Raw genomic sequence first — 20,364 nt, forward strand, 5'->3', positions numbered from 1 at the left:
AATGTCACAGTGTTGTGCAATGAAGTGTCAAGTGGTTGTAATCGCGATCTTGAAGGTCATGCTTAGAGTTCGTGACCTTTCTCGGCTGAATGTAGGCTATATTCAAAGACATGTGACACGTGTCTAACATCAGATTACTGCACACTTACTGTAAAGGGTTTTGGTAAATATTTTTTTTAACTGACTATGAATTTAATGAGCTCTCAAAATGAGAGGAAAAAGGAATCGGTAACACTTCATAATACTGTAACACAAAAAATGGGTAGTTACTGAGGAACGAGTAAGGAACGAACCATTAGTTCGTGAATAGTTAATGATTAGTTAATGAGTAGTTGATAGGTAGTTCCTTAATGGTAGTTACTTAAGAACTGACCATTAGTTACCATGTTAACGAACCAGTAAGTAATGATTACTTCCCTAAAAAATATTTTTTAAATTTGTTTTCATTCACTAGTTCATTAATAGTTAATCGGTAGTTCCTTAAAGATCCTTAATGGTAGTTACTTAAGAACTGACCATTAGTTCCCATGGTAATTACTTAAGAACTGACCATTAGTTACCATGTTAACGAACCAGTAAGTAATGATTACTTCCTTAATTTCACTAGTTCATGAACAGGTAGTTCCTTAAGAACTGACTATTACTTACCATGTTAGTGCATCATTACTTCCTGCTGTGTGTGTGTGTGTGTGTGTGTGTGTGTGTGTGTGTGTGTGTGTGTGTGTGTGTTTGGGGGGGAAGGGGAGGTCATTGGCCCCTTCCCTGCTTCCTACCTCCATAGACAGACAGACAGGCAGACAGACAGACAGACAGACAGACAGACAGACAGACAGACAGACAGACAGACAGACAGACAGACAGGCAGGCAGACAGACAGGCAGGCAGACAGACAGACAGACAGACAGACAGACAGACAGACAGACAGACAGGCAGGCAGGCAGACAGACAGGCAGGCAGATAGACAGACAGACAGACAGACAGACAGACAGACAGACAGACAGACAGACAGACAGACAGACAGACAGACAGACAGACTGACTTTCAAATTTGAAAGGACATTTAGTGTGCTGGCTTGTTCTTCATTTTATTCAAGTTTATTTGGCCCTGCACCTAAATGGAACGTTTGGATTGAGTGTGCTCGCTAATACGGGTGAGTTTGAAAGAGAAGCTTTTAGCCATTACAGTCATAAAATAAGATTTTCTTTTAAAGCTTTGTCAGAGTCTGGGCTTGTATCATCTGGGAGGTTATTCCAGGTCTGTGTTGCATGATAACAGAACGCATGCTTCACCATGTTCTGAATCTAGCTCTTGGGACAGCCTATAGGCCAGCCCCAGAAGTCCTATACGTTGTTATGAAGGCACATGTCACAGTTATACATTTGGGCCCAGAGGAGCCATAGTGATTTGTAGACAAGCAGCAAGATTTTGAAATCAATACTCTTGAGTGACTGGTAGCCAGTGTAAGGAATGGATTTTAGAACTGGTGTAATGTGGCTGTATTTCCTAGTTTTCATCAGGACCCTGCATGGCAGTAGCATTCTGAATGAGTTGAGTTCCCGAAGAAGAGTTTTTTTTTAAAGCCCTGTGAAGAGACCATTGCAGAGTAATCCAATCTACTGGAAATGGGTAAGTCTTATAGGTCTTGTTGTTTGGGACATTATTCCTCTGATTCTTTCTTGCAATATTTTTTAGATGGTAGCAAGCTGAGGAAGTTACTGATTTGATGTGACAGAAAAGTGAAATGTGTTTTGAGATTCATCCAATCTAATAGTGAGAGGCAGTTTATTCCATAGTCAGGTGCCATTACTGCTGTTGACTTCAGTCTAGAGCCAACAGTCCTTAGTTTGAAAATCTAAAGGACTTTGTGCTAATCATGATACAGCAGTTCAGCAGTGTACTCAAGTGCCTGGTCATGCCTATGTCAATAAAAACGCAACTTTACTGGAAGCCAGTGAAAGGATGCCAAGATGGGTGTAATGTTGTCTCGGTCAACAATCTTGCTGCAGAGTTTTGATCTAATTGGAGCCGATTCAGACAAGTAGACAAAGTATTACAATAGTCTTAGGAACACCAGGACACTGCCTTATGATCTGTGACCTCCAGCACAGTATACTTGAGTTGATAATTCTTAAATAAAATTTAATATAATATAATTTAAATTATTTATTTTTAACTGGGATTTTGTATCCCCTTATGAAATAAAATTTCATGGCAAAGTTATAGGCCTATCTTTAATGCTTGATGAATGGATTTCCAAACAACTTAAAAAATGTTCATTTGGTTGTTCTCTATAACACATTATTTACTTTTTTAAACATATTTTCTTTTGCAGATTTAAAGAAAATATTTTTTTGATGTTGTTTTTTCAAATTTTGGTCCGACTGAAATGTTCTATGGTCTCTCCCGATTCTAAATATAGCTGAACCGTTTGGTTTGACCAAGTAAAACTATTTCTTATATGCATTCTACGAAATGTCTATGGGAAAATAAATGACGGATGAAAATCTCTGGTACAATGCTGAAGCAGGAAGTGACGTTCACTTTGGCCCTCTACTGTATACTGCTAAGCAGGTTTGGCTGTGGGTGCAGTCAGTTATCACTAGTCTCTATCTGCTTCACTCATGTAGAGACTGAGGACTTTTCTAAGCTTTCATTCTTAAAACTGGGTGGAAATAATTTGAGAAAAAAAAATGTATTGCAGAACCAATCTAAAGTCTTTAATGTGGCTGTTCATGCAGAAGGGGCGGTGACATGCAGAAGCCATGTGCTTGTAAACGGATAAAACGTAATACAAATAATGTAACGTTGCTGGGGACATCCATTAAAAAACAATTGCTTTTATCTGTGTTACAAAGTGATTCACTGTATCTCCCGTTCAAGCAACTATTTTTGACCAGAAGTCCCCAGACGATTGGCAGGCGCAGGCGGAGATCTGGGTGTGGTTAGTCCGGGATGGTAGACCACATTTGCTAGATGCTCGACAACAAGTTGGTCCTACAAGAAGAATTCTACATAGAATATCTATAGCAAAAAATACAGTAAAATCACTAACATTGTTTAATGGGATATTTCCTTATAAATAAGAGGCAATATTTATCACCATATCGCATATTTCTTATCGCCATTTCTCAGAATACTAAGTTTGGGCCCCACCTTGGGAGCAACCTTGACATGGTGTATATAGGGGACAGAGTCTGTGTGACTGCAACCTCACTCACTGAGTACAACAGCAAAGTGACCAACTATGATGAAGTGGCTTGTCGTCCTCACTGCCCTCGTGGCTCTGTCTGAATGTCTTCACAGGTAAGTAGGACTTGCTTGAAAAACAACCTCTACCGTCATTTGTTCAACAATATTTTACACTTGACTTGATTGAATTGTTGTAAGAAAATCATTCTATCTATCCTGAGGGGAAACCACAGGCCATCTTGCTTTAATCTATCAAGCCTATTATTCAAACTTGCACAAGCCTGCAAGTAGGAGATGAGAGTCAGCTGCCTGGTCTCCTCAGCTCGGACTTGACAGACAGCCTTGCATTTTGTGTATGCAGGATTCCTCTGATCAAGGGAAAGACTGCTAGGGCACACCTGCAGGAGAAAGGACTGTGGGAGGAGTACAGGAAGCAGTACCCGTACAACCCAATGGCCAAGTTCTACCAGAGTGGCACTGAGCCTATGACCAACGATGCTGATGTAAGTCCAGACCAGAGAGATTACTTATATTTTGTAGATGTTGATCTTCTGATTGAGATGCACAAGCAGCTGTTCAGTTCGGTCAAAGTTGGTATTTGTCATTTGTGTTAATATGGACCTCTGTTACATTATGTTCTAGTTGACCTACTATGGGGTGATCTCCATTGGCACCCCTCCCCAGTCCTTCACCGTTCTCTTTGACACAGGATCCTCCAACTTCTGGGTTCCTTCAGTCTACTGCAGCAGCCAGGCCTGCCGTGAGTAGCCTACCACTGTAGACTAGCATTGCAGCTCACATTCACTTCAGTTACTCCACAAATAAGTCCAAGGTGCCTGACATTGTCTCAAATGCACAGTTGAAAAATACACAATTCCTTTGCAGAGAACCACCAGAAATTTGACCCATCAAAGTCCTCCACCTTCGTCAATGGCGGCCAGCCTCTGTCCATTCGGTATGGCACCGGCTGGATGATTGGATATCTGGGCAGTGACACTATTGAGGTAACGAAAACACCCAGAACAAAATGCATACTTCTCCTTATACTTATTTGTCAAACAGGCATGTCGCTATGATATGTTCTGCTGAATTGTGAGTGACAGCTGCCTTGTGTGTCCAGGTGGCTGGCATCACTGTGGCCAACCAGGTGTTTGGACTCACCCAGACAGAGTCTTCCTTCGAGGTTTACATGCCGAGTGATGGTATCGTGGGTTTGGCCTTCCAGTCCCTCGCCACCGACGGTGTCATGCCTGTCTTCGACAACATGGTCCAGCAGAATCTGTTGTCCCAGTCGCTCTTCTCTGTCTACCTGAGCGGGTACTGAAATAGTATGGAGTGTTTGTTTGGTGTGTGCTATTTTCCGTGATGGTATAAAGTGTATAATATGAATATGACATCTTATCATTCCTGCTCCAACAGCGACGAGCAGGGCAGTGAGGTGGTCTTCGGTGGTTATGATGGAAGCCACTTCAGTGGACAAGTGACCTGGATCCCCCTGACCTCAGAAACCTACTATCAGGTCAAAATGGACAGGTGAGAAGGAAAAAGTGACTCTTGGCATAAAGTTGATTAACTGAGCAAACGTAAGTTATAAGAGGCCTCCTGGCCTGATCTGCTTTCTTTCTTACAGTATTACCATCAATGGACAAACTGTGGCTTGTGCTGGTGGCTGCCAGGTCATCATTGACACTGGCACCTCCCACATTGTTGGCCCAACCAGTGACATCCAGAACATAAACCGTTATGTTGGAGCAGGTCCAAACGGAGACGGAATGGTTGAGTTACACCATGCATTATTTTCCTCTACCTTAAACTTTCCCAATTCTTCAATCCACAGTGATTACAACGTATGACACTGTAATAATTAATTATTAATTATTAATTAATTATTAAACTGTCACCCCTCGGAAGACATTATATTATGTTGTGTAAAGGTTGCTGTTCATAATTCCATCAGTAGGACTAAAACACCAATGAATATACTAAGGCCTCGTCACAAATGTCTGCTCTGCACACACAGGGTGCAGTCGACTGTGAGAACATCCAGAGCATGCCTGAGGTCACCTTCACGCTCAACGGAGATGCATTCACCATCCCTGCATCTGCATATGTCCATCAGGTCAGAACCCCTGCCCCCTAACCACCTTTTTGGACACACGCACGCACGCACGCACGCACGCACGCACGCACGCACGCACGCACGCATGTGCACACACGCACACACACACACACACACACACACACACACGCACACACACACGCACACGCACACGCACACGAACAACAGACCATGCATGCAACAGTGCCGAATGGCATTGTCTGTAACAAGTCATAACAACTTGTGGAAAATGTGGAAGCTAAATCCATTTTCTCCGGTCTCTTAGGGGTCCTCTCAATGCTGGACCGGCTTTCAGTATGACCCGATGGGCCTGGAGCTCTGGATCCTGGGTGATGTCTTCATCAGGCAGTACTACACCATCTTTGCCCCCCAGGCTAAATACGTCGGTCTGGCCAAGTCTGTGTGATCAAGCAAGACACCTGATGATGGAACATCTATCAAGTCATCTTCTATAGGGGCTGTATGATTAAAGAATGACTGTAAAGTATTGTTGAAAATGTGAAACAAAGATGAAGAAGTCAACATGTTGTAGCTGCCTTTGTAATAAATAAACTGCGCAACTTCAACCCAACTCAAGTGGATTATATTCATAGAGCAAAAATCATCATAGAGCAACAATCTCTGACACTCGGGACAACTATTGCCAAAAAACTCGTTCTTAAGGAATGGAAGTCCTCCTCTTCCCCCTCTTTTCAGGTGTGGCTGATGGACATGATCTCTGTTATAGAGATGGAGAGACTCAGGTCCTTGAGAGCCAAATGGTTCTCGACTATTTGGGACCCTTTTTTGGCCTACTTTGACGAGGTTAAGAATGAATAGTGTCTGAGGCTCTCCTGTCTGGTTTCTTGTGGACCCCTCGCGTGGGACCACATGTACAGTATCTATTACAGATAAAAGCACCTTATGCTGCTGGTAGCAACATGTTGTAATGTTGAACGTTGATGATGTTACATTACATTACATTACGTCATTTAGCAGACGCTTTCGTCCAAAGCGACTTACAATATCACAATTTGTCAACAGTACAGAAAACAATGATGTATGTTTTGTTTTGTTTTATTTCCTGTGTCTGAGCCTGTTTATTTGTCATATTTGTGTATTATTATTGTTCTATAAAAATTGAAAATAAAATATCGGTTCAGAATGACACTTCATATTGTTCAAGTGTAAACTGTGCCTTTCAACTGTCATTTCTGGCCTTAATAGAACAGTTTCTGGAGGTGAAGGGCAGGTTGTTCCATCCCATAGGCACCCATAGTCTTGGGGACATAACCAGGTGGCCGCCTCGCTCAATGTTTTCCACTTGATTCTTCTGGTTTGTCACTTGGATCCAAATGTCTAGAGGTTTGTTCCAGCTCGACGGACCATGAAAAAAAGACTAAATTCTAAACTTGTGATGTGATGTAAATGACATTATTATTGCCTGATGAGGTAGTAAAAGGGTAAAGCATACTAATCATGTGAACGCACATTCTGTTTCTTTCGAGTTAAACATAATGTGAGCTCATGTTAGGCTGGTTTTTACCAGGCTAGTATAAGGATGACTGGACAACAGAGCCTCTGACTGATGTGCTCATTTAAACACAATTTGATCCTAGAGCGATTTAACCATTTATTGAGGCAGGGGGAATGAATAGAGGAATTTGTGATATTCTGTACCATAAACCAAAGCGAATCAATATTGCAATGCGTGCCAACTGCCATCCGCCTCTTCAATGAGACCCGAAACTTTAGCCCCCACAAATCAGGACTTTATCATTTATGATTTGAGATTATTTTCTGTTTTGCTCCATCTTTTGCCGTTGATGTGATCACTGTGCTGCATACTTGCACAAAGTCAAATTCCTCGTTTATAATCTAATTACTCACTATGGCTATTAAAATGAATCTTGAATAACAGAACTAGGAATAAATAATAAACAAAAAAGTACATAAATTAGCTTACATTATTAAGTTGATAATTTTGAAATAATTTATTTTCAACTGGAATGTTCTAACCACTGGACAGAAAATTTCATGGCAAGGTTAGACACAGGATGTTTAATGCTTGATTAATTGATTTCTAAACAACTTTAAAAATGTCACTCTGTCTGACCTCGGCATCTCAGGTTCTGCACACTCCTGGTTTGCTTCCTATCTCTCTAACCGCTCATACCAGGTCTTATGGAGAGGATCCGTCTCCAGATCCTGCCCTCTTACCACCGGTGTCCCCCAGGGCTCAGTCCTGGGCCCTTTACTTTTCCTTCTCTATATCAGATCTCTTGCCCATGTAATCTCATCTCATGGCTTTTCTTATCACTGCTATGCTGATGACACCCAGCTTTTCCTTTCCTTCCCCCCCTCCGACACCCAAATCGAGGCTCGCATCTCTGCATGCCTCAAAGGCATTGGTGACTGGATGTTTGCCCACCACCTCAAGCTCAATCTTGGTAAAACAGAGCTACTCTTCCTCCCAGGGAAAGACTGCCCTCTCGCAGATGTCTCCATCTCCATTGACAATACCACTGTGCTTCCCTCCCAAACAGCTAAGAACCTTGGGTGATCCTTGAAAACCAGCTGTCTTGCTCGGCCAACATAGCTGCGACAGCACGCTCCTGTAGGTTCTCTCTCTACAACATCCGCAAAATCTGTCCCTTTCTCACAAGGGAAGCGTCTCAACTCCTTGTCCAGTCACTTATCATCTCTCGCCTGGACTACTGCAACGTGCTCCTGGCTGGCCTACCTGCCGCCGACATCCGACCGCTTCAGCTCATTCAGAACGCTGCAGCCCGTTTGGTATTCAACCAACCCAAATTCTCTCATGTCACTCCCCTCTTCCCGGGACCTTCACTGGCTTCCCATCTCGGCATGCATCAAATTCAAGACACTGGTACTGGCCTACAGGGCAGTACACCAGACAGCTCCTCGGTACCTGCAATCTATGGTCAGGTTCCAAACCTCTCACCGCTCACTTCGCTCCTCCACTAGTGCAGGACGCCTCGCCCCTCCTTCGCTACGGGGGCTAAAAGGTCGCTCATCCCGATCGCGACTCTTCTCGTCCCTGGCACCTCAATGGTGGAATGAGCTTCCACCTTCAGTCAGGACGGCTGAATCACTGCCGATCTTTCGGAAAAGACTAAAGACACACCTTTTCATGCTCCATCTGGGCCCTTCTTGAAACTAACTTCTTTCTCTCTCTCTTAAAAAAAAAAAAAAAAATACTAACCTAAACTAAAATTTACCACTATTCCTTCAGAAGTTGTACTTGTCATAGATTGTGTTGCATAGTTGATTGCTCTATTGCTGACAAAAATGTGTTATTGTAAGTCACTTTGGATAAAAGCGTCTGCCAAATGTTGTAATGTAATGTAATGTAATGTAATGTAATGTAATGTAATGTAATGTCAGTGTTCATTTGATTGTACTCTATAACACCTTAATCAACATTGTTACATTGTTATCAAATAACACTTCCAAGTAGTCTGCATCCGTATATTTTTTATGTGGAAAGTGTGGATAGCAACATTAAACAAAACTCTGAACATCAAATCTCCTGATCTGAATGTCAACATATTAATAGCATGCCAAATCTATTATATTAAAAACTTATCTTGCACAAACTTTGTATAAATGATTTACTTAATTTTAAAGTCAGATAATAAAGGTCAGTCCTCTGCAAACTCACGTCACAATTCATATTGCTAAACCAATTAGTTTGAGCTATGGAAAATAAAAAGATTTTTTGGTTTTATGGTATTTCGTACTTATTTTGAATGGTTTCTCAAAGAGGACTGTAGTTGGCAAAACACCCAAATCCTTCAATGAATGGAAAAGCTAGGTAGAGGAGTCTCTTGCGCTTCAGCCCCTCCACAGAGGGAAGTTGGTGCTCTCAGGACAGGACAGTATTAGCAACAGCAATAAATCTGTAAACTCAAAAAGGACCTGGAGCACTCGATTCACTGGAAATTAATTCAATTTAATAGGTGCAGCCTCGTTTCGACGTGACAGCGTCTTCAACAGAGTCAAAACTCTGATGAAGACGCTGTCGCGTCTGCACCAACATTAAATTAATTTCCAGTGAATCGAGGGCTCCAGGTCCTTTTTGGGTTTATCCATTTATTGCTGTTGCGAATGGAAAAACACATTTTACAAATTTCAGCCTGGCTTACGTCAGCAGCACTCAGTCACCCTGGGAGTTTTAAATGACCTTCTTTATGCTCGCTGATGAGAGTGAAGTTGCCATAGCGTGTTGCTTTAGACACCACTGATCATCATGGTTGATATAAGGAGTGAGTTGATACATCTGGTTGTGCCCTTTACTGGTTTTCCTTTTGTCGGATCATGTGTGACATGTGGGGTGCCTCAGGGGTCAATTCTTGGGCCTATATTGTGTTCTCCTTTTGTACATTGATGTTGTACAATCAGGGATGAATACGCCTGAGATGGGACCCCCACACTGAGTCTCCCTCTGCCTGGTCTTCAGTACATCCTCTCAGACAAGCCAGACGACAACAGATCCTACACATCCTCATGCACCTACACCGTGACCCCACTACACACACATCTCAATTTTCATGAAACCCTCAACGATATATTGTTGTGGCGTGGTCCTTGATAGAGAATCATTGTTTAATCAGATATTTTCTTAGACTGTAAGAGGCTGTTTATCAGCATATCACATATTACTTATCTCCATTTCTCACAATATTGGGTTAGGCAGCAGGACAATTTTGGGGCCACCTTGGGAGCAACCTTGACATGCTGTATATAAGGGACGGAGTCTGTGACTGCAACCTCACTCACTCAGTACAACAGCGATGATGAAGTGGCTTGTCGTCCTCACCGCCCTCGTGGCTCTGTCTGAATGTCTTCACAGGTAAGCATGACTTGCTTGAAAAGCAACCTCTACCTTAATTTGTTTAACATTATTTTACACTTGACTTGATTGAATTGTTGTAAGAAGATTGTTCCATCTATCCTGAGGGGAAACCACACACCATCTTGCTTTAATCTATCAAAGCCTTTTCAAACTTGCACACCCCTGCAAGTACGAGACAATTTAACTTCCTGGTCTCCTCAGCTCGGACTTGACAGACAGCCTTACATTTTGTTGATTCTTGGTCATTTGTGGATGCAGGGTTCCTCTGATCAAGGGAAAGACTGCTAGGCAATACCTGCAGGAGAAAGGACTGTGGGAGGAGTACAGCAAGCTGTACCCGTACAACCCAATGGCCAAGTTCTACCAGACTGGCCCTGAGTCTATGACCAACGATGCTGACGTAAGTCCAGACCAGAGAGATGACTTACATTTTCTATATTTTGATCTTCTGATTGAATTGTAAGTCTATGGAAATGCTGCTGGTACATGATAATATTGAGTAAAGTTACCAGTAAAGTTAACCCACTGTTGCTGGACAAGGATTAAACTGCAAACAGTTCTTTATGTCTTTTGCGTGTGTGTTAAACTACACCTCTATTCTAGTTGTCCTACTATGGGGTGATCTCTGTTGGCACCCCTCCCCAGTCCTTCACCGTTCTCTTTGACACTGGATCCTCCAACCTCTGGCTTCCTTCAGTCTACTGCAGCAGCCAGGCCTGCCGTGAGTAGCCTACCACTGAGATATCACTGCAGCCCACATTCACTTTAGTTATCCACAATTAAGTCCAAGTTGCCTGACATTGTCTCAAACGTACAGTTGAAAAATACACAATTCCTTTGCAGAGAACCACCAGAAATTCTACCCATCAAAGTCCTCCACCTTTGTCTGGGGCGGCCAGTCTCTGTCTATCCAGTATGGCACCGGCAGTATGACTGGATATCTGGGCACTGACACTGTCGAGGTAACAAAACACCCAGAACAAAATGCATACTTCTCTTCAGACCTATTTTTCAAACAGACGTGTCGCTATGATATGTTCCGTTGAATTGTGAGTGACAGCTGCCTTGTGTGTCCAGGTGGGTGGCATCACTGTGGCCAACCAGGTGTTTGGACTCAGCCAGACAGAGGCTCCCTTCATGGCTAGCATGGCGTGTGATGGTATCCTGGGATTGGCCTTCAAGTCCCTTGCCGCCGACCAGGTCACGCCTGTCTTTGACAATATGGTCCAGCAGAATCTGGTGTCTCAGTCGCTCTTCTCCGTCTTCCTGAGCAGGTACTGAAATAGTATCTGGAGTGTTTGTTTGGCGTGGGCTATTTTCTGTGACAGTAAAGTATTTGTGACATCTATCATTTCTGCTCCCTCAGCAACGAGCAGCAGGGCAGTGAGGTGGTCTTCGGCGGCTATGATCAAAGCCACTACACTGGACAGATCACCTGGATCCCCCTGACCTCAGAGACCTACTGGCAGATCAAAATGGACAGGTGAGAAGAAAAACGTGACTCTTGGCATAAAGTTGAGTAACTGAGCAAATGTAAGCCGTAAGAGGCCTCCTGGCCTGATCTGCCTTCTGCTCTTCTTACAGTGTTACCGTCAACGGACAAACTGTGGCTTGTAATGGTGGATGCCAGGCCATCATTGACACTGGCACCTCCCTCATTGTTGGCCCAAGCAGTGACATCCAGAACATCAACTCCCACGTTGGAGCCGGAGGGGTGAGCCACACCGTGCCTTTACCTTGTGCCTTAAACTTTCCAAATGTTTCAATCCACAGTGGATATATGATACGTGTCTAAAAGTTGTTGTTCATAATTCCATCAGTAGGACTACAAACCACCAATAAATACTACTACTAGGGGGTGCCTCACAAATGTCTACTTTGTAATATTCTGCACACAGGGTTCAGTCAACTGCGGGAACATCCAGAGCATGCCTGAGGTCTCCTTCAATCTCAACGGACAGGCCTTCACCATCCCTGCATCTGCATATGTGTCTAAGGTCAGAACCCCCCGCCCCCAAACCACCTTCTTCCTCCACTATGCCCACGTGTGCATACACAACACACCATACATGCAACAGTGCTGCATGGCATCATTGTCTTCAAGTTAACAGGCCATGAACATTTTTGGAAATTAAATCCCAAAAAATTCTTCTGTCTCTCTGTAGAGCTACTATGGCTGCAGCACTGGCTTTGGCCAGAGTAACATGCAGCTGTGGATCCTGGGAGATGTCTTCATCAGGGAGTACTACACCGTCTTCTCCAAGAATCAATACATTGGTCTGGCCAAGTCAGTGTAATCAAGCAAGACACCTGATGGAACATCTATAGAGGAGTAATCTTCTAGGGGCTCTATGATTAAAGAATATAGAAGTATGTGAAACTAAGCTGTAGCCGTTAACATGTTGTACCTGCTTTTGCAATAAATATATTCTACTCATGTTCTTGTGTGAGTCTGACTTTGATGCAGTGATGGTAACTATAACTAAACTGAAGTGGATTATATTCCTAGAATAAAAACCATGATAGGAATATCTTTAGTTACCTTAGTTTTGTCCTGTTGCATTGAATGTCACAGGAACAAGGTTGAATGCCCACAAAATGATCCTTGATAACTCAACAATTTCACCTTATTTCACATTTTGATTCAGAGACATATAGCTATTTTTGTCAGTTTTGGACAATAGCAGAAGAAGGCTACATTAGATCCTCAGTGACGTTACAGTACATTTGAAAAAATACATAATAAAGATATATCTACTTAATGTATCAAATATCTAGTATAGCTGAACTAGTAATTATGCTACACTGTACCTACATTAGATGATCGATGTTTAGATAAAGTAAATATGTGGGTTTATTTCAGATATTTGAGCCAAAACAGGAGTCAAACACGCCCCACACTGAGTCTCCCTCTCTGCCTGGTCTTCAGTACATCCTCTCAGACAAGCCAGACGACAACAGATGATATCCTCATGCACCTACACCGTGACCTCACTACACACACATCTCAATTTTCATGAAACCCTCAACGATATATTGTTGTGGCATGGTCCTTGATAGAGAATCATTGTTTAACCGGATATTTTCTTAGACTGTAAGAGGCTGTTTATCAGCATATCACATATTACTTATCTCCATTTCTCACAATATTCGGTTAGTCAGCAGGACAATTTGGATGCCACCTTGGGAGCAACCTTGACATGGTGTATATAAGGGACGGAGTCTGTGACTGCAACCTCACTCACTCAGTACAACAGCGATGATGAAGTGGCTTGTCGTCCTCACTGCCCTCGTGGCTCTGTCTGAATGTCTTCACAGGTAAGCATGACTTGCTTGAAAAGCAACCTCTACCTTAATTTGTTTAACATTATTTTACACTTGACTTGATTGAATTGTTGTAAGAAGATTGTTCCATCTATCCTGAGGGGAAACCACACACCATCTTGCTTTAATCTATCAAAGCCTTTTCAAACTTGCACACCCCTGCAAGTACGAGACAATTTAACTTCCTGGTCTCCTCAGTTCGGACTTGACAGACAGCCTTACATTTTGTTGATCCTTGGTCATTTGTGGACGCAGGGTTCCTCTGATCAAGGGAAAGACTGCTAGGCAATACCTGCAGGAGAAAGGACTGTGGGAGGAGTACAGCAAGCTGTACCCGTACAACCCAATGGCCAAGTTCTACCAGACTGGCCCTGAGTCTATGACCAACGATGCTGACGTAAGTCCAGACCAGAGAGATGACTTACATTTTCTATATTTTGATCTTCTGATTGAATTGTAAGTCTATGGAAATGCTGCTGGTACATGATAATATTGAGTAAAGTTACCAGTAAAGTGCTGGACAAGGATTAAACTGCAAACAGTTCTTTATGTCTTTTGCGTGTGTGTTAAACTACACCTCTATTCTAGTTGTCCTACTATGGGGTGATCTCTGTTGGCACCCCTCCCCAGTCCTTCACCGTTCTCTTTGACACTGGATCCTCCAACCTCTGGCTTCCTTCAGTCTACTGCAGCAGCCAGGCCTGCCGTGAGTAGCCTACCATTGAGATATCACTGCAGCCCACATTCACTTTAGTTATCCACAATTAAGTCCAAGTTGCCTGACATTGTCTCAAACGTACAGTTGAAAAATACACAATTCCTTTGCAGAGAACCACCAGAAATTCGACCCATCAAAGTCCTCCACCTTCGTCCGGGGCGGCCAGTCTCTGTCCATCCAGTATGGCACTGGCAGTATGACTGGATATTTGGGCAGTGACACTGTTGAGGTAACAAAACACCCAGAACAAAATGCATACTTCTCTTTAGACCTATTTTTCAAACAGGCGTGTCGCTATGATTATGTTCCGTTGAATTGTGAGTGACAGCTGCCTTGTGTGTCCAGGTGGGTGGCATCACTGTGGCCAACCAGGTGTTTGGACTCAGCCAGACAGAGGCTCCCTTCATGGCTAACATGAAGGCCGATGGTATCCTGGGATTGGCCTTCCAGTCCCTTGCCGCCGACCAGGTCGCGCCTGTCTTTGACAATATGGTCAAGCAGAATCTGGTGTCCCAGTCGCTCTTCTCCGTCTTCCTGAGCAGGTACTGAAATAGTATGTGAGTGTTTGGCGTGGGCTATCTTCTGTGACAGTAAAGTATATGTGACATCTATCATTTCTGCTCCCTCAGCAACGAGCAGCAGGGCAGTGAGGTGGTCTTCGGTGGTTATGATCCAAGCCACTTCACTGGACAGATCACCTGGATCCCCCTGTCCTCAGAGACCTACTGGCAGGTCAAAATGGACAGGTGTGAAGGAAAACGTGACTCTTGGCATAAAGTTGAGTAATTGAGCAAACGCAAGTCGTAAGAGGCCTCCTGGCCTGATCTGCTTTCTGCTCTTCTTTCTTACAGTGTTACCGTCAACGGACAAACTGTGGCTTGTAATGGTGGCTGCCAGGCCATCATTGACACTGGCACCTCCCTCATTGTTGGCCCAATCAGTGACATCCAGAACATCAACTCCCAAGTTGGAGCCGGAGGGGTGAGCCACACCGTGCCTTTGCCTTGTGCCTTAAACTTTCCAAATGTTCCAATCCACAGTGGACATATATCTGGATATATATGACACTTGTCTAAAAGTTGTTGTTCATAATTCCATCAGTAGGACTACAAACCACCAATAAATACTACTAGGGGGTGCCTCAAAAATGTCTACTCTGTAATATTCTGCACACAGGGTACATTCAACTGCCAGAACATCCAGAGCATGCCTGAGATCAGCTTCAATCTCAACGGACACGCCTTCACCATCCCTGCATCTGCATATGTGTCTAAGGTCAGAACCCCCCGCCCCCAAACCACCTTCTTCCTCCACTATGCCAGCATATTGACGCTTTGTCCCGTCCCTTGTGCGTCGCTTGTTACTAACATGGTACCCTTGAGCGACCCATGAAACGACTTGGGCTTTCCGACTAACTAACTAAACTCAATGTAAACCCATGGAAGTCATCTTTGACGCTTATGGCAACTGCTCCCTTATTAGCCTAACTGCTCCCCCATTAGTCAATTGCTCCCCCATTAGGGTCTGGAGGAGCTAACCTCTCCCAGACCCTAACCCTAAACCTAACCTCTCCCACCCCCCATGCCTAAACCTAACCTCCCCCAGACCCTAACCCTAACCTCTCCCACCCCCCATGCCTAAACCTAACCTCCCCCAGACCCTAACCCTAAACCTAACCTCTCCCACCCCCCACGCCTAAACCTAACCTCCCCCCAGACCCTAGGGGGAGCAGTTGACTAATGGGGGAGCAGTTAGGCTAATGGGGGAGCAGTTGCCATAAGCGTCAAAGTTGACTTCCATGGGTTTGCATTAAGTTTAGTCGGAAAGCCCAAGTCGTTTCATGGGTCGCTCAAGGGTACCATGTTAGTAACAAGTGACGCACAAGGGATGGGACAAAGCGTCAATATGCTACGTGCTCGGAGTGAGAACGTGTTGACTATGCGCACGTGTGTGCATGCGCACACACACACACACACACACACACACACACACACACACACACACACACACACATGCAACAGTGCTGCATGGCATGATGGCGTCCAGTCACCAGACAGCCCCTGGCCGAGGCGCCCCGTGTCAAGCCCGCCGCTCCCACTCCAGGAGACGTCGGGACAGGCCACGGGGACGAGTGCCCCGGGAGGGACCGCAGCGTCCCATTGTCTGCAAGTTAACAAGCCATGAACATTTTTGGAAGTTAAATCCCAAAACATTCTTCTGTCTCTCTGTAGACCTACTATGAATGCAGCACTGGCTTTGGCCAGAGTAACATGCCACTGTGGATCCTGGGAGATGTCTTCATCAGGGAGTACTACACCGTCTTCTCCAAGAATCAATACATTGGTCTGGCCAAGTCAGTGTAATCAAGCAAGACACCTGATGGAACATCTATAGAGGAGTAATCTTCTATAGGGGCTGTATGATTAAAGAAGAAGTATGTGAAACTAAGCTGTAGCCGTTAACATGTTGTAGCTGCTTTTGCAATAAATATATTCTACTCATGTTCTTGTGCGAGTCTGACTTTGATGCAGTGATGGTAACTATAACTAAACTGAAGTGGATTATATTCCTAGATTAAAAACCATGATAGGAATATCTTTAGTTACCTTAGTTTTGTCCTGTTGCATTGAATGTCACAGGAACAAGGTTGAATGCCCACAAAATGATCCTTGATAACTCAACAATTTCACCTTATTTCACATCTGATTCAGAGACATATAGCTATTTTTTGAAAAAAGATATATCTACTTAATATATCAAATATCTAGTACAGCTGAACTAGTAATTATGCTACACTGTATCTAAATTAGATGATCGATGTTTTGAAAAAGTAAATATGTGGGTTATTTCAGATATTTGAGCCAAAACAGGAGTCAAACACACACACACACACACACACGCACGCACGCACGCACACACACACACACACACACACACACACACACACACACACACACTGATTGACGTGACTCATGGAAGGGCCATTGTTGGTGGACATGGAAAGCCTGAAAGTGTAATGAAATGTCAAATGAAATGTCAAGTCATTTCAAAATGACGTCTAAAAGTTCACTCAGCTCAAATCTACAAAATCCATATACAATGTTCACATGAATCCATTACTACTTAGATATTCTGTCCCCCATGTTGTCCTCCTTAACTGCTGCTATTATTTTGATGGACTGTTAGGATAGTATTTGCTCACTAGTCAGAATCACGAATGAGATCATCCCTCAAATTCACAAGAACAGCACATATTCAGAGAATTTTGTCTATTTTGGGAGTCATGAAAATGGATACAACATTATATTATATTAACATATATTAACAATATTTTGTAAATTCTCAAGCGTCTGATAGCTCTTTCTCATGGATTCTTACATTTGCAATTCTTCAAGTGCCACCTGTTACTCAGTTAGTTATCCACCTTTTTTTGGTAAAGGAGGCAGTGCCGGTCCTGACCTCCATGGGACCCCAAGCGAAATCCTGCTAAGGGGCCCCCCTACCTGACCCGTGAGGCATGTAAAGCATTTGCCATTGCCACACAGTCACACCTGACACCCCAGTGCTCCCACTACAATCTTCCCTCATTTAAAAGAGTTTGCTCCATCTGTCAATCTAATACCTTTTTACATCAAAATTACTGCTTATATGCGGGGTTTTCAAACGCAGGTAACCAGCGTGTTAAACAAGGGGGGCATGGTGGCGCAGTGGTAAGCGCTGTCGCCTCACAGCTAGAAGGTCCTGGGTTCGATTCCCAACTGGGACGCTGTGAGCACTGAAGGAGGTCACAGCTGAAGGAGTGCGTGCCCGTCCGCATGTCCTCGAGTGCCCACCGCCCGGGTGGGGTCATCAAAAGGGCCCTTCTGTGTGGAGCTTGCATGTTCTCCCCGTGCCCCCTGGGGGTTTCCTTCATATAGGAACCCCACACCAAAACATGCAATATCCTGGTCGCTGAAGTGGTGCCTCCTCTGGTCGTTAGGGGCGCCTGTTTGGAGGGAGGGGAACTCGTTGGAATAGCGTAATCCATGTCTCGGAGGAAGTATGGAGTCAGTTTCGGCTCTCCCCAGATTGTCAGAGGGTGGAGCAGCAACCAGGATACATACATTAAAATGAGCACTAATGGGGGATAGAAATGGGATAAAAAAAAATCAGGAGAAAAAAACAGCATGTTAAACACTAAAAATAGGCCATTGACACTTTCACATCACCCCCCAACACGTTACAGCTGCTCCCTCGGAGCGGACGTTTCAGTGGATGAACTCACTGTCACAGGCTGCAGGCGACCTGGACGTTTAAACCCATAGATTGATGTGACATTGTCTCCAAAGCATAAACTGTGGCAGCGCCACCATATGGTCACGGCAGGATAAGCAGTTAATCAATATAATCAAAGCAATTTAACACGTTCAGTGCCAGCGACGCCATATGGCGTCATTAGAAATTTACCGTACAGTGCCAGCGACGCCAAATGGCGTCATAACTCCAAATTGTTTTTTTGACGGGGGGGTGTCGATCTAAGCTTCTTACGTCGCCTCTAACAATATTGTAGCTATTGGAGGTCGATAACCTATTTTACAAACCCATTAGGTGGCGACAGCACTCTCCTGATCAGAGAAAAAGGAGCCAAACACACAGAAATAGTCACTGGGCAAAATGAGGAAATCGCATCGCATCCGTCCGTATGCATCGACGTGCCTCCATAAACGAGCACAACGCCAGCTGTGCCCCCAGCAGCAGCATCCGCTGTCACAACTGAGCACTTCCATGTACGCTGCAACAGCACATTCACATAATCAGCATTATTATTCCGAACTGGAAGCATGCCAGCCCGTGACAAACACACGCGGAACCAAAAAGCTGAATGTCGCGCACCATTCACTGTGTGTGCGCAGCAAACTCAGCAGAGACTGAGAGCCACCAGACACATAAGACACACCCAGGAGGCGTGTGCAGTTGAGGGGGGGGGGGGGGGGGAGCACGGAGAGCAGCAGAGCAGCATACACTTCACCCAGACAGACCCAGACATCAGAAAATTCGCTTCAGAGTCAGAGATGTGCTTGAAATGTTTAATTTCACAAAAGGCTCATTATCTCAGCTCGTAGAAAAAAAGGTATGTTTTTCGTTCAATCATGCTATCTTCTCCGGCTCATAACTAAAGAACGGAAAATGGGATCAATAAACTTTTTTTTGCAGGTGATAGAAGAGAGTCTCATCGTTATTTGTGCGTGTTCAGTGTTTACATAGTAATTATTAAAAAAATTATATGACTGTTTTAAAATGCATTGCGGCCTATGTGGCACAGCAAGCAACCTTTTGCCCAAGGGCCGTGGCACTGAAAGTGTTAAACTAACATTACCTTTCTGAAACACGCAACAGTAATATTTGGGCTGTGTCAATCAGTCAAAACTCAAAAATCTTAAAACTCACCTTCATACAGTAGCATATATTGATTCGGTCTTGTCAGCATCAGTAGTATTTATTTTATATGTGGCTCTGATTCTATTAAGTTTATTTTACATATCTGTTGTTCTGTTATGAATCTCTTTATAGCCCTGGCTTTGAAAGGTGCTACAGTATATTATGAATACAAATAATTTGCCTACTTCAGCAGAATTCTCTCCATTTTAATTAACAAAACAAAACAAGTAAAATGTCAATTTCCCACAACAAGACTTTTACATCGATATATAGCAGAAATACAAACAAACACTATAATTGTTTAATCAGATATTTGCTTATAGATAAGAGGCTATCACCATATCAGATATTTCTTATCTCCATTTCTCACAATATTGATTGAAGGCCATTTTGGGCCCCACCTTGTGAGCAACGTTGACATGCAGTATTCACCTTATGTAGAAGAGGCTTCAGAAACTAGTAAGACAGTAACTAGGGACAGTAACAGTAACTAGACAGTAAGTGTAAACACAATAAGATGTTCTGATTGTGTTTACACTTCCTGTGACTCTTAAACCTAGTCTGACTCACCTAGGTTTGACCAGGTGAGACAGATTAGTTTGAGCAGGTACAACAGCTGGCGGTTTGAACAGGAAGTCGTGACACAATGGGTCAAGTGGGCGGGGCTACATAAGGTGAATATAAGGGAGGGAATCTGTGACCGCAACCTTACTCACTGAGTAACACTGAACAGCAACG

General features: G+C 43.7%; 3 protein-coding genes across 3 annotated transcripts; all 3 read left to right on the forward strand.

Annotated features, from left to right (window-relative positions):
* Positions 1 to 3,244: 3,244 nt before the first annotated feature.
* LOC310778808 (pepsin A-like) lies at positions 3,245 to 5,714 on the forward strand (the record flags this gene model as incomplete). The annotated part of the gene is made up of 9 exons (XM_083639253.1): positions 3,245 to 3,303; positions 3,551 to 3,692; positions 3,832 to 3,949; positions 4,075 to 4,193; positions 4,310 to 4,506; positions 4,609 to 4,722; positions 4,820 to 4,964; positions 5,210 to 5,308; positions 5,574 to 5,714. The coding sequence occupies 9 exons, from the start codon at positions 3,245 to 3,247 to the stop codon at positions 5,712 to 5,714; spliced, it is 1,134 nt and encodes a 377-aa protein (XP_083495379.1).
* A 4,390-nt stretch (positions 5,715 to 10,104) lies between these two features.
* Positions 10,105 to 12,463, forward strand: LOC310778915 (pepsin A-like; the record flags this gene model as incomplete). The annotated part of the gene is made up of 9 exons (XM_083639388.1): positions 10,105 to 10,163; positions 10,425 to 10,566; positions 10,770 to 10,887; positions 11,010 to 11,128; positions 11,244 to 11,440; positions 11,533 to 11,649; positions 11,751 to 11,880; positions 12,065 to 12,163; positions 12,332 to 12,463. The coding sequence occupies 9 exons, from the start codon at positions 10,105 to 10,107 to the stop codon at positions 12,461 to 12,463; spliced, it is 1,113 nt and encodes a 370-aa protein (XP_083495514.1).
* A 962-nt stretch (positions 12,464 to 13,425) lies between these two features.
* On the forward strand, positions 13,426 to 16,571 carry LOC310778810 (pepsin A-like; the record flags this gene model as incomplete). Its single annotated transcript, XM_083639255.1, has 9 exons — positions 13,426 to 13,484; positions 13,746 to 13,887; positions 14,079 to 14,196; positions 14,319 to 14,437; positions 14,554 to 14,750; positions 14,838 to 14,954; positions 15,060 to 15,189; positions 15,385 to 15,483; positions 16,440 to 16,571. 9 exons carry the CDS (start codon positions 13,426 to 13,428, stop codon positions 16,569 to 16,571), a joined length of 1,113 nt encoding a protein of 370 aa, XP_083495381.1.
* Positions 16,572 to 20,364: the final 3,793 nt, after the last annotated feature.

The sequence above is a fragment of the Poromitra crassiceps genome (genome assembly GCF_964638095.1).
Source record: "Poromitra crassiceps genome assembly, chromosome: 6".
Lineage (NCBI taxonomy): Eukaryota > Metazoa > Chordata > Actinopteri > Beryciformes > Melamphaidae > Poromitra > Poromitra crassiceps.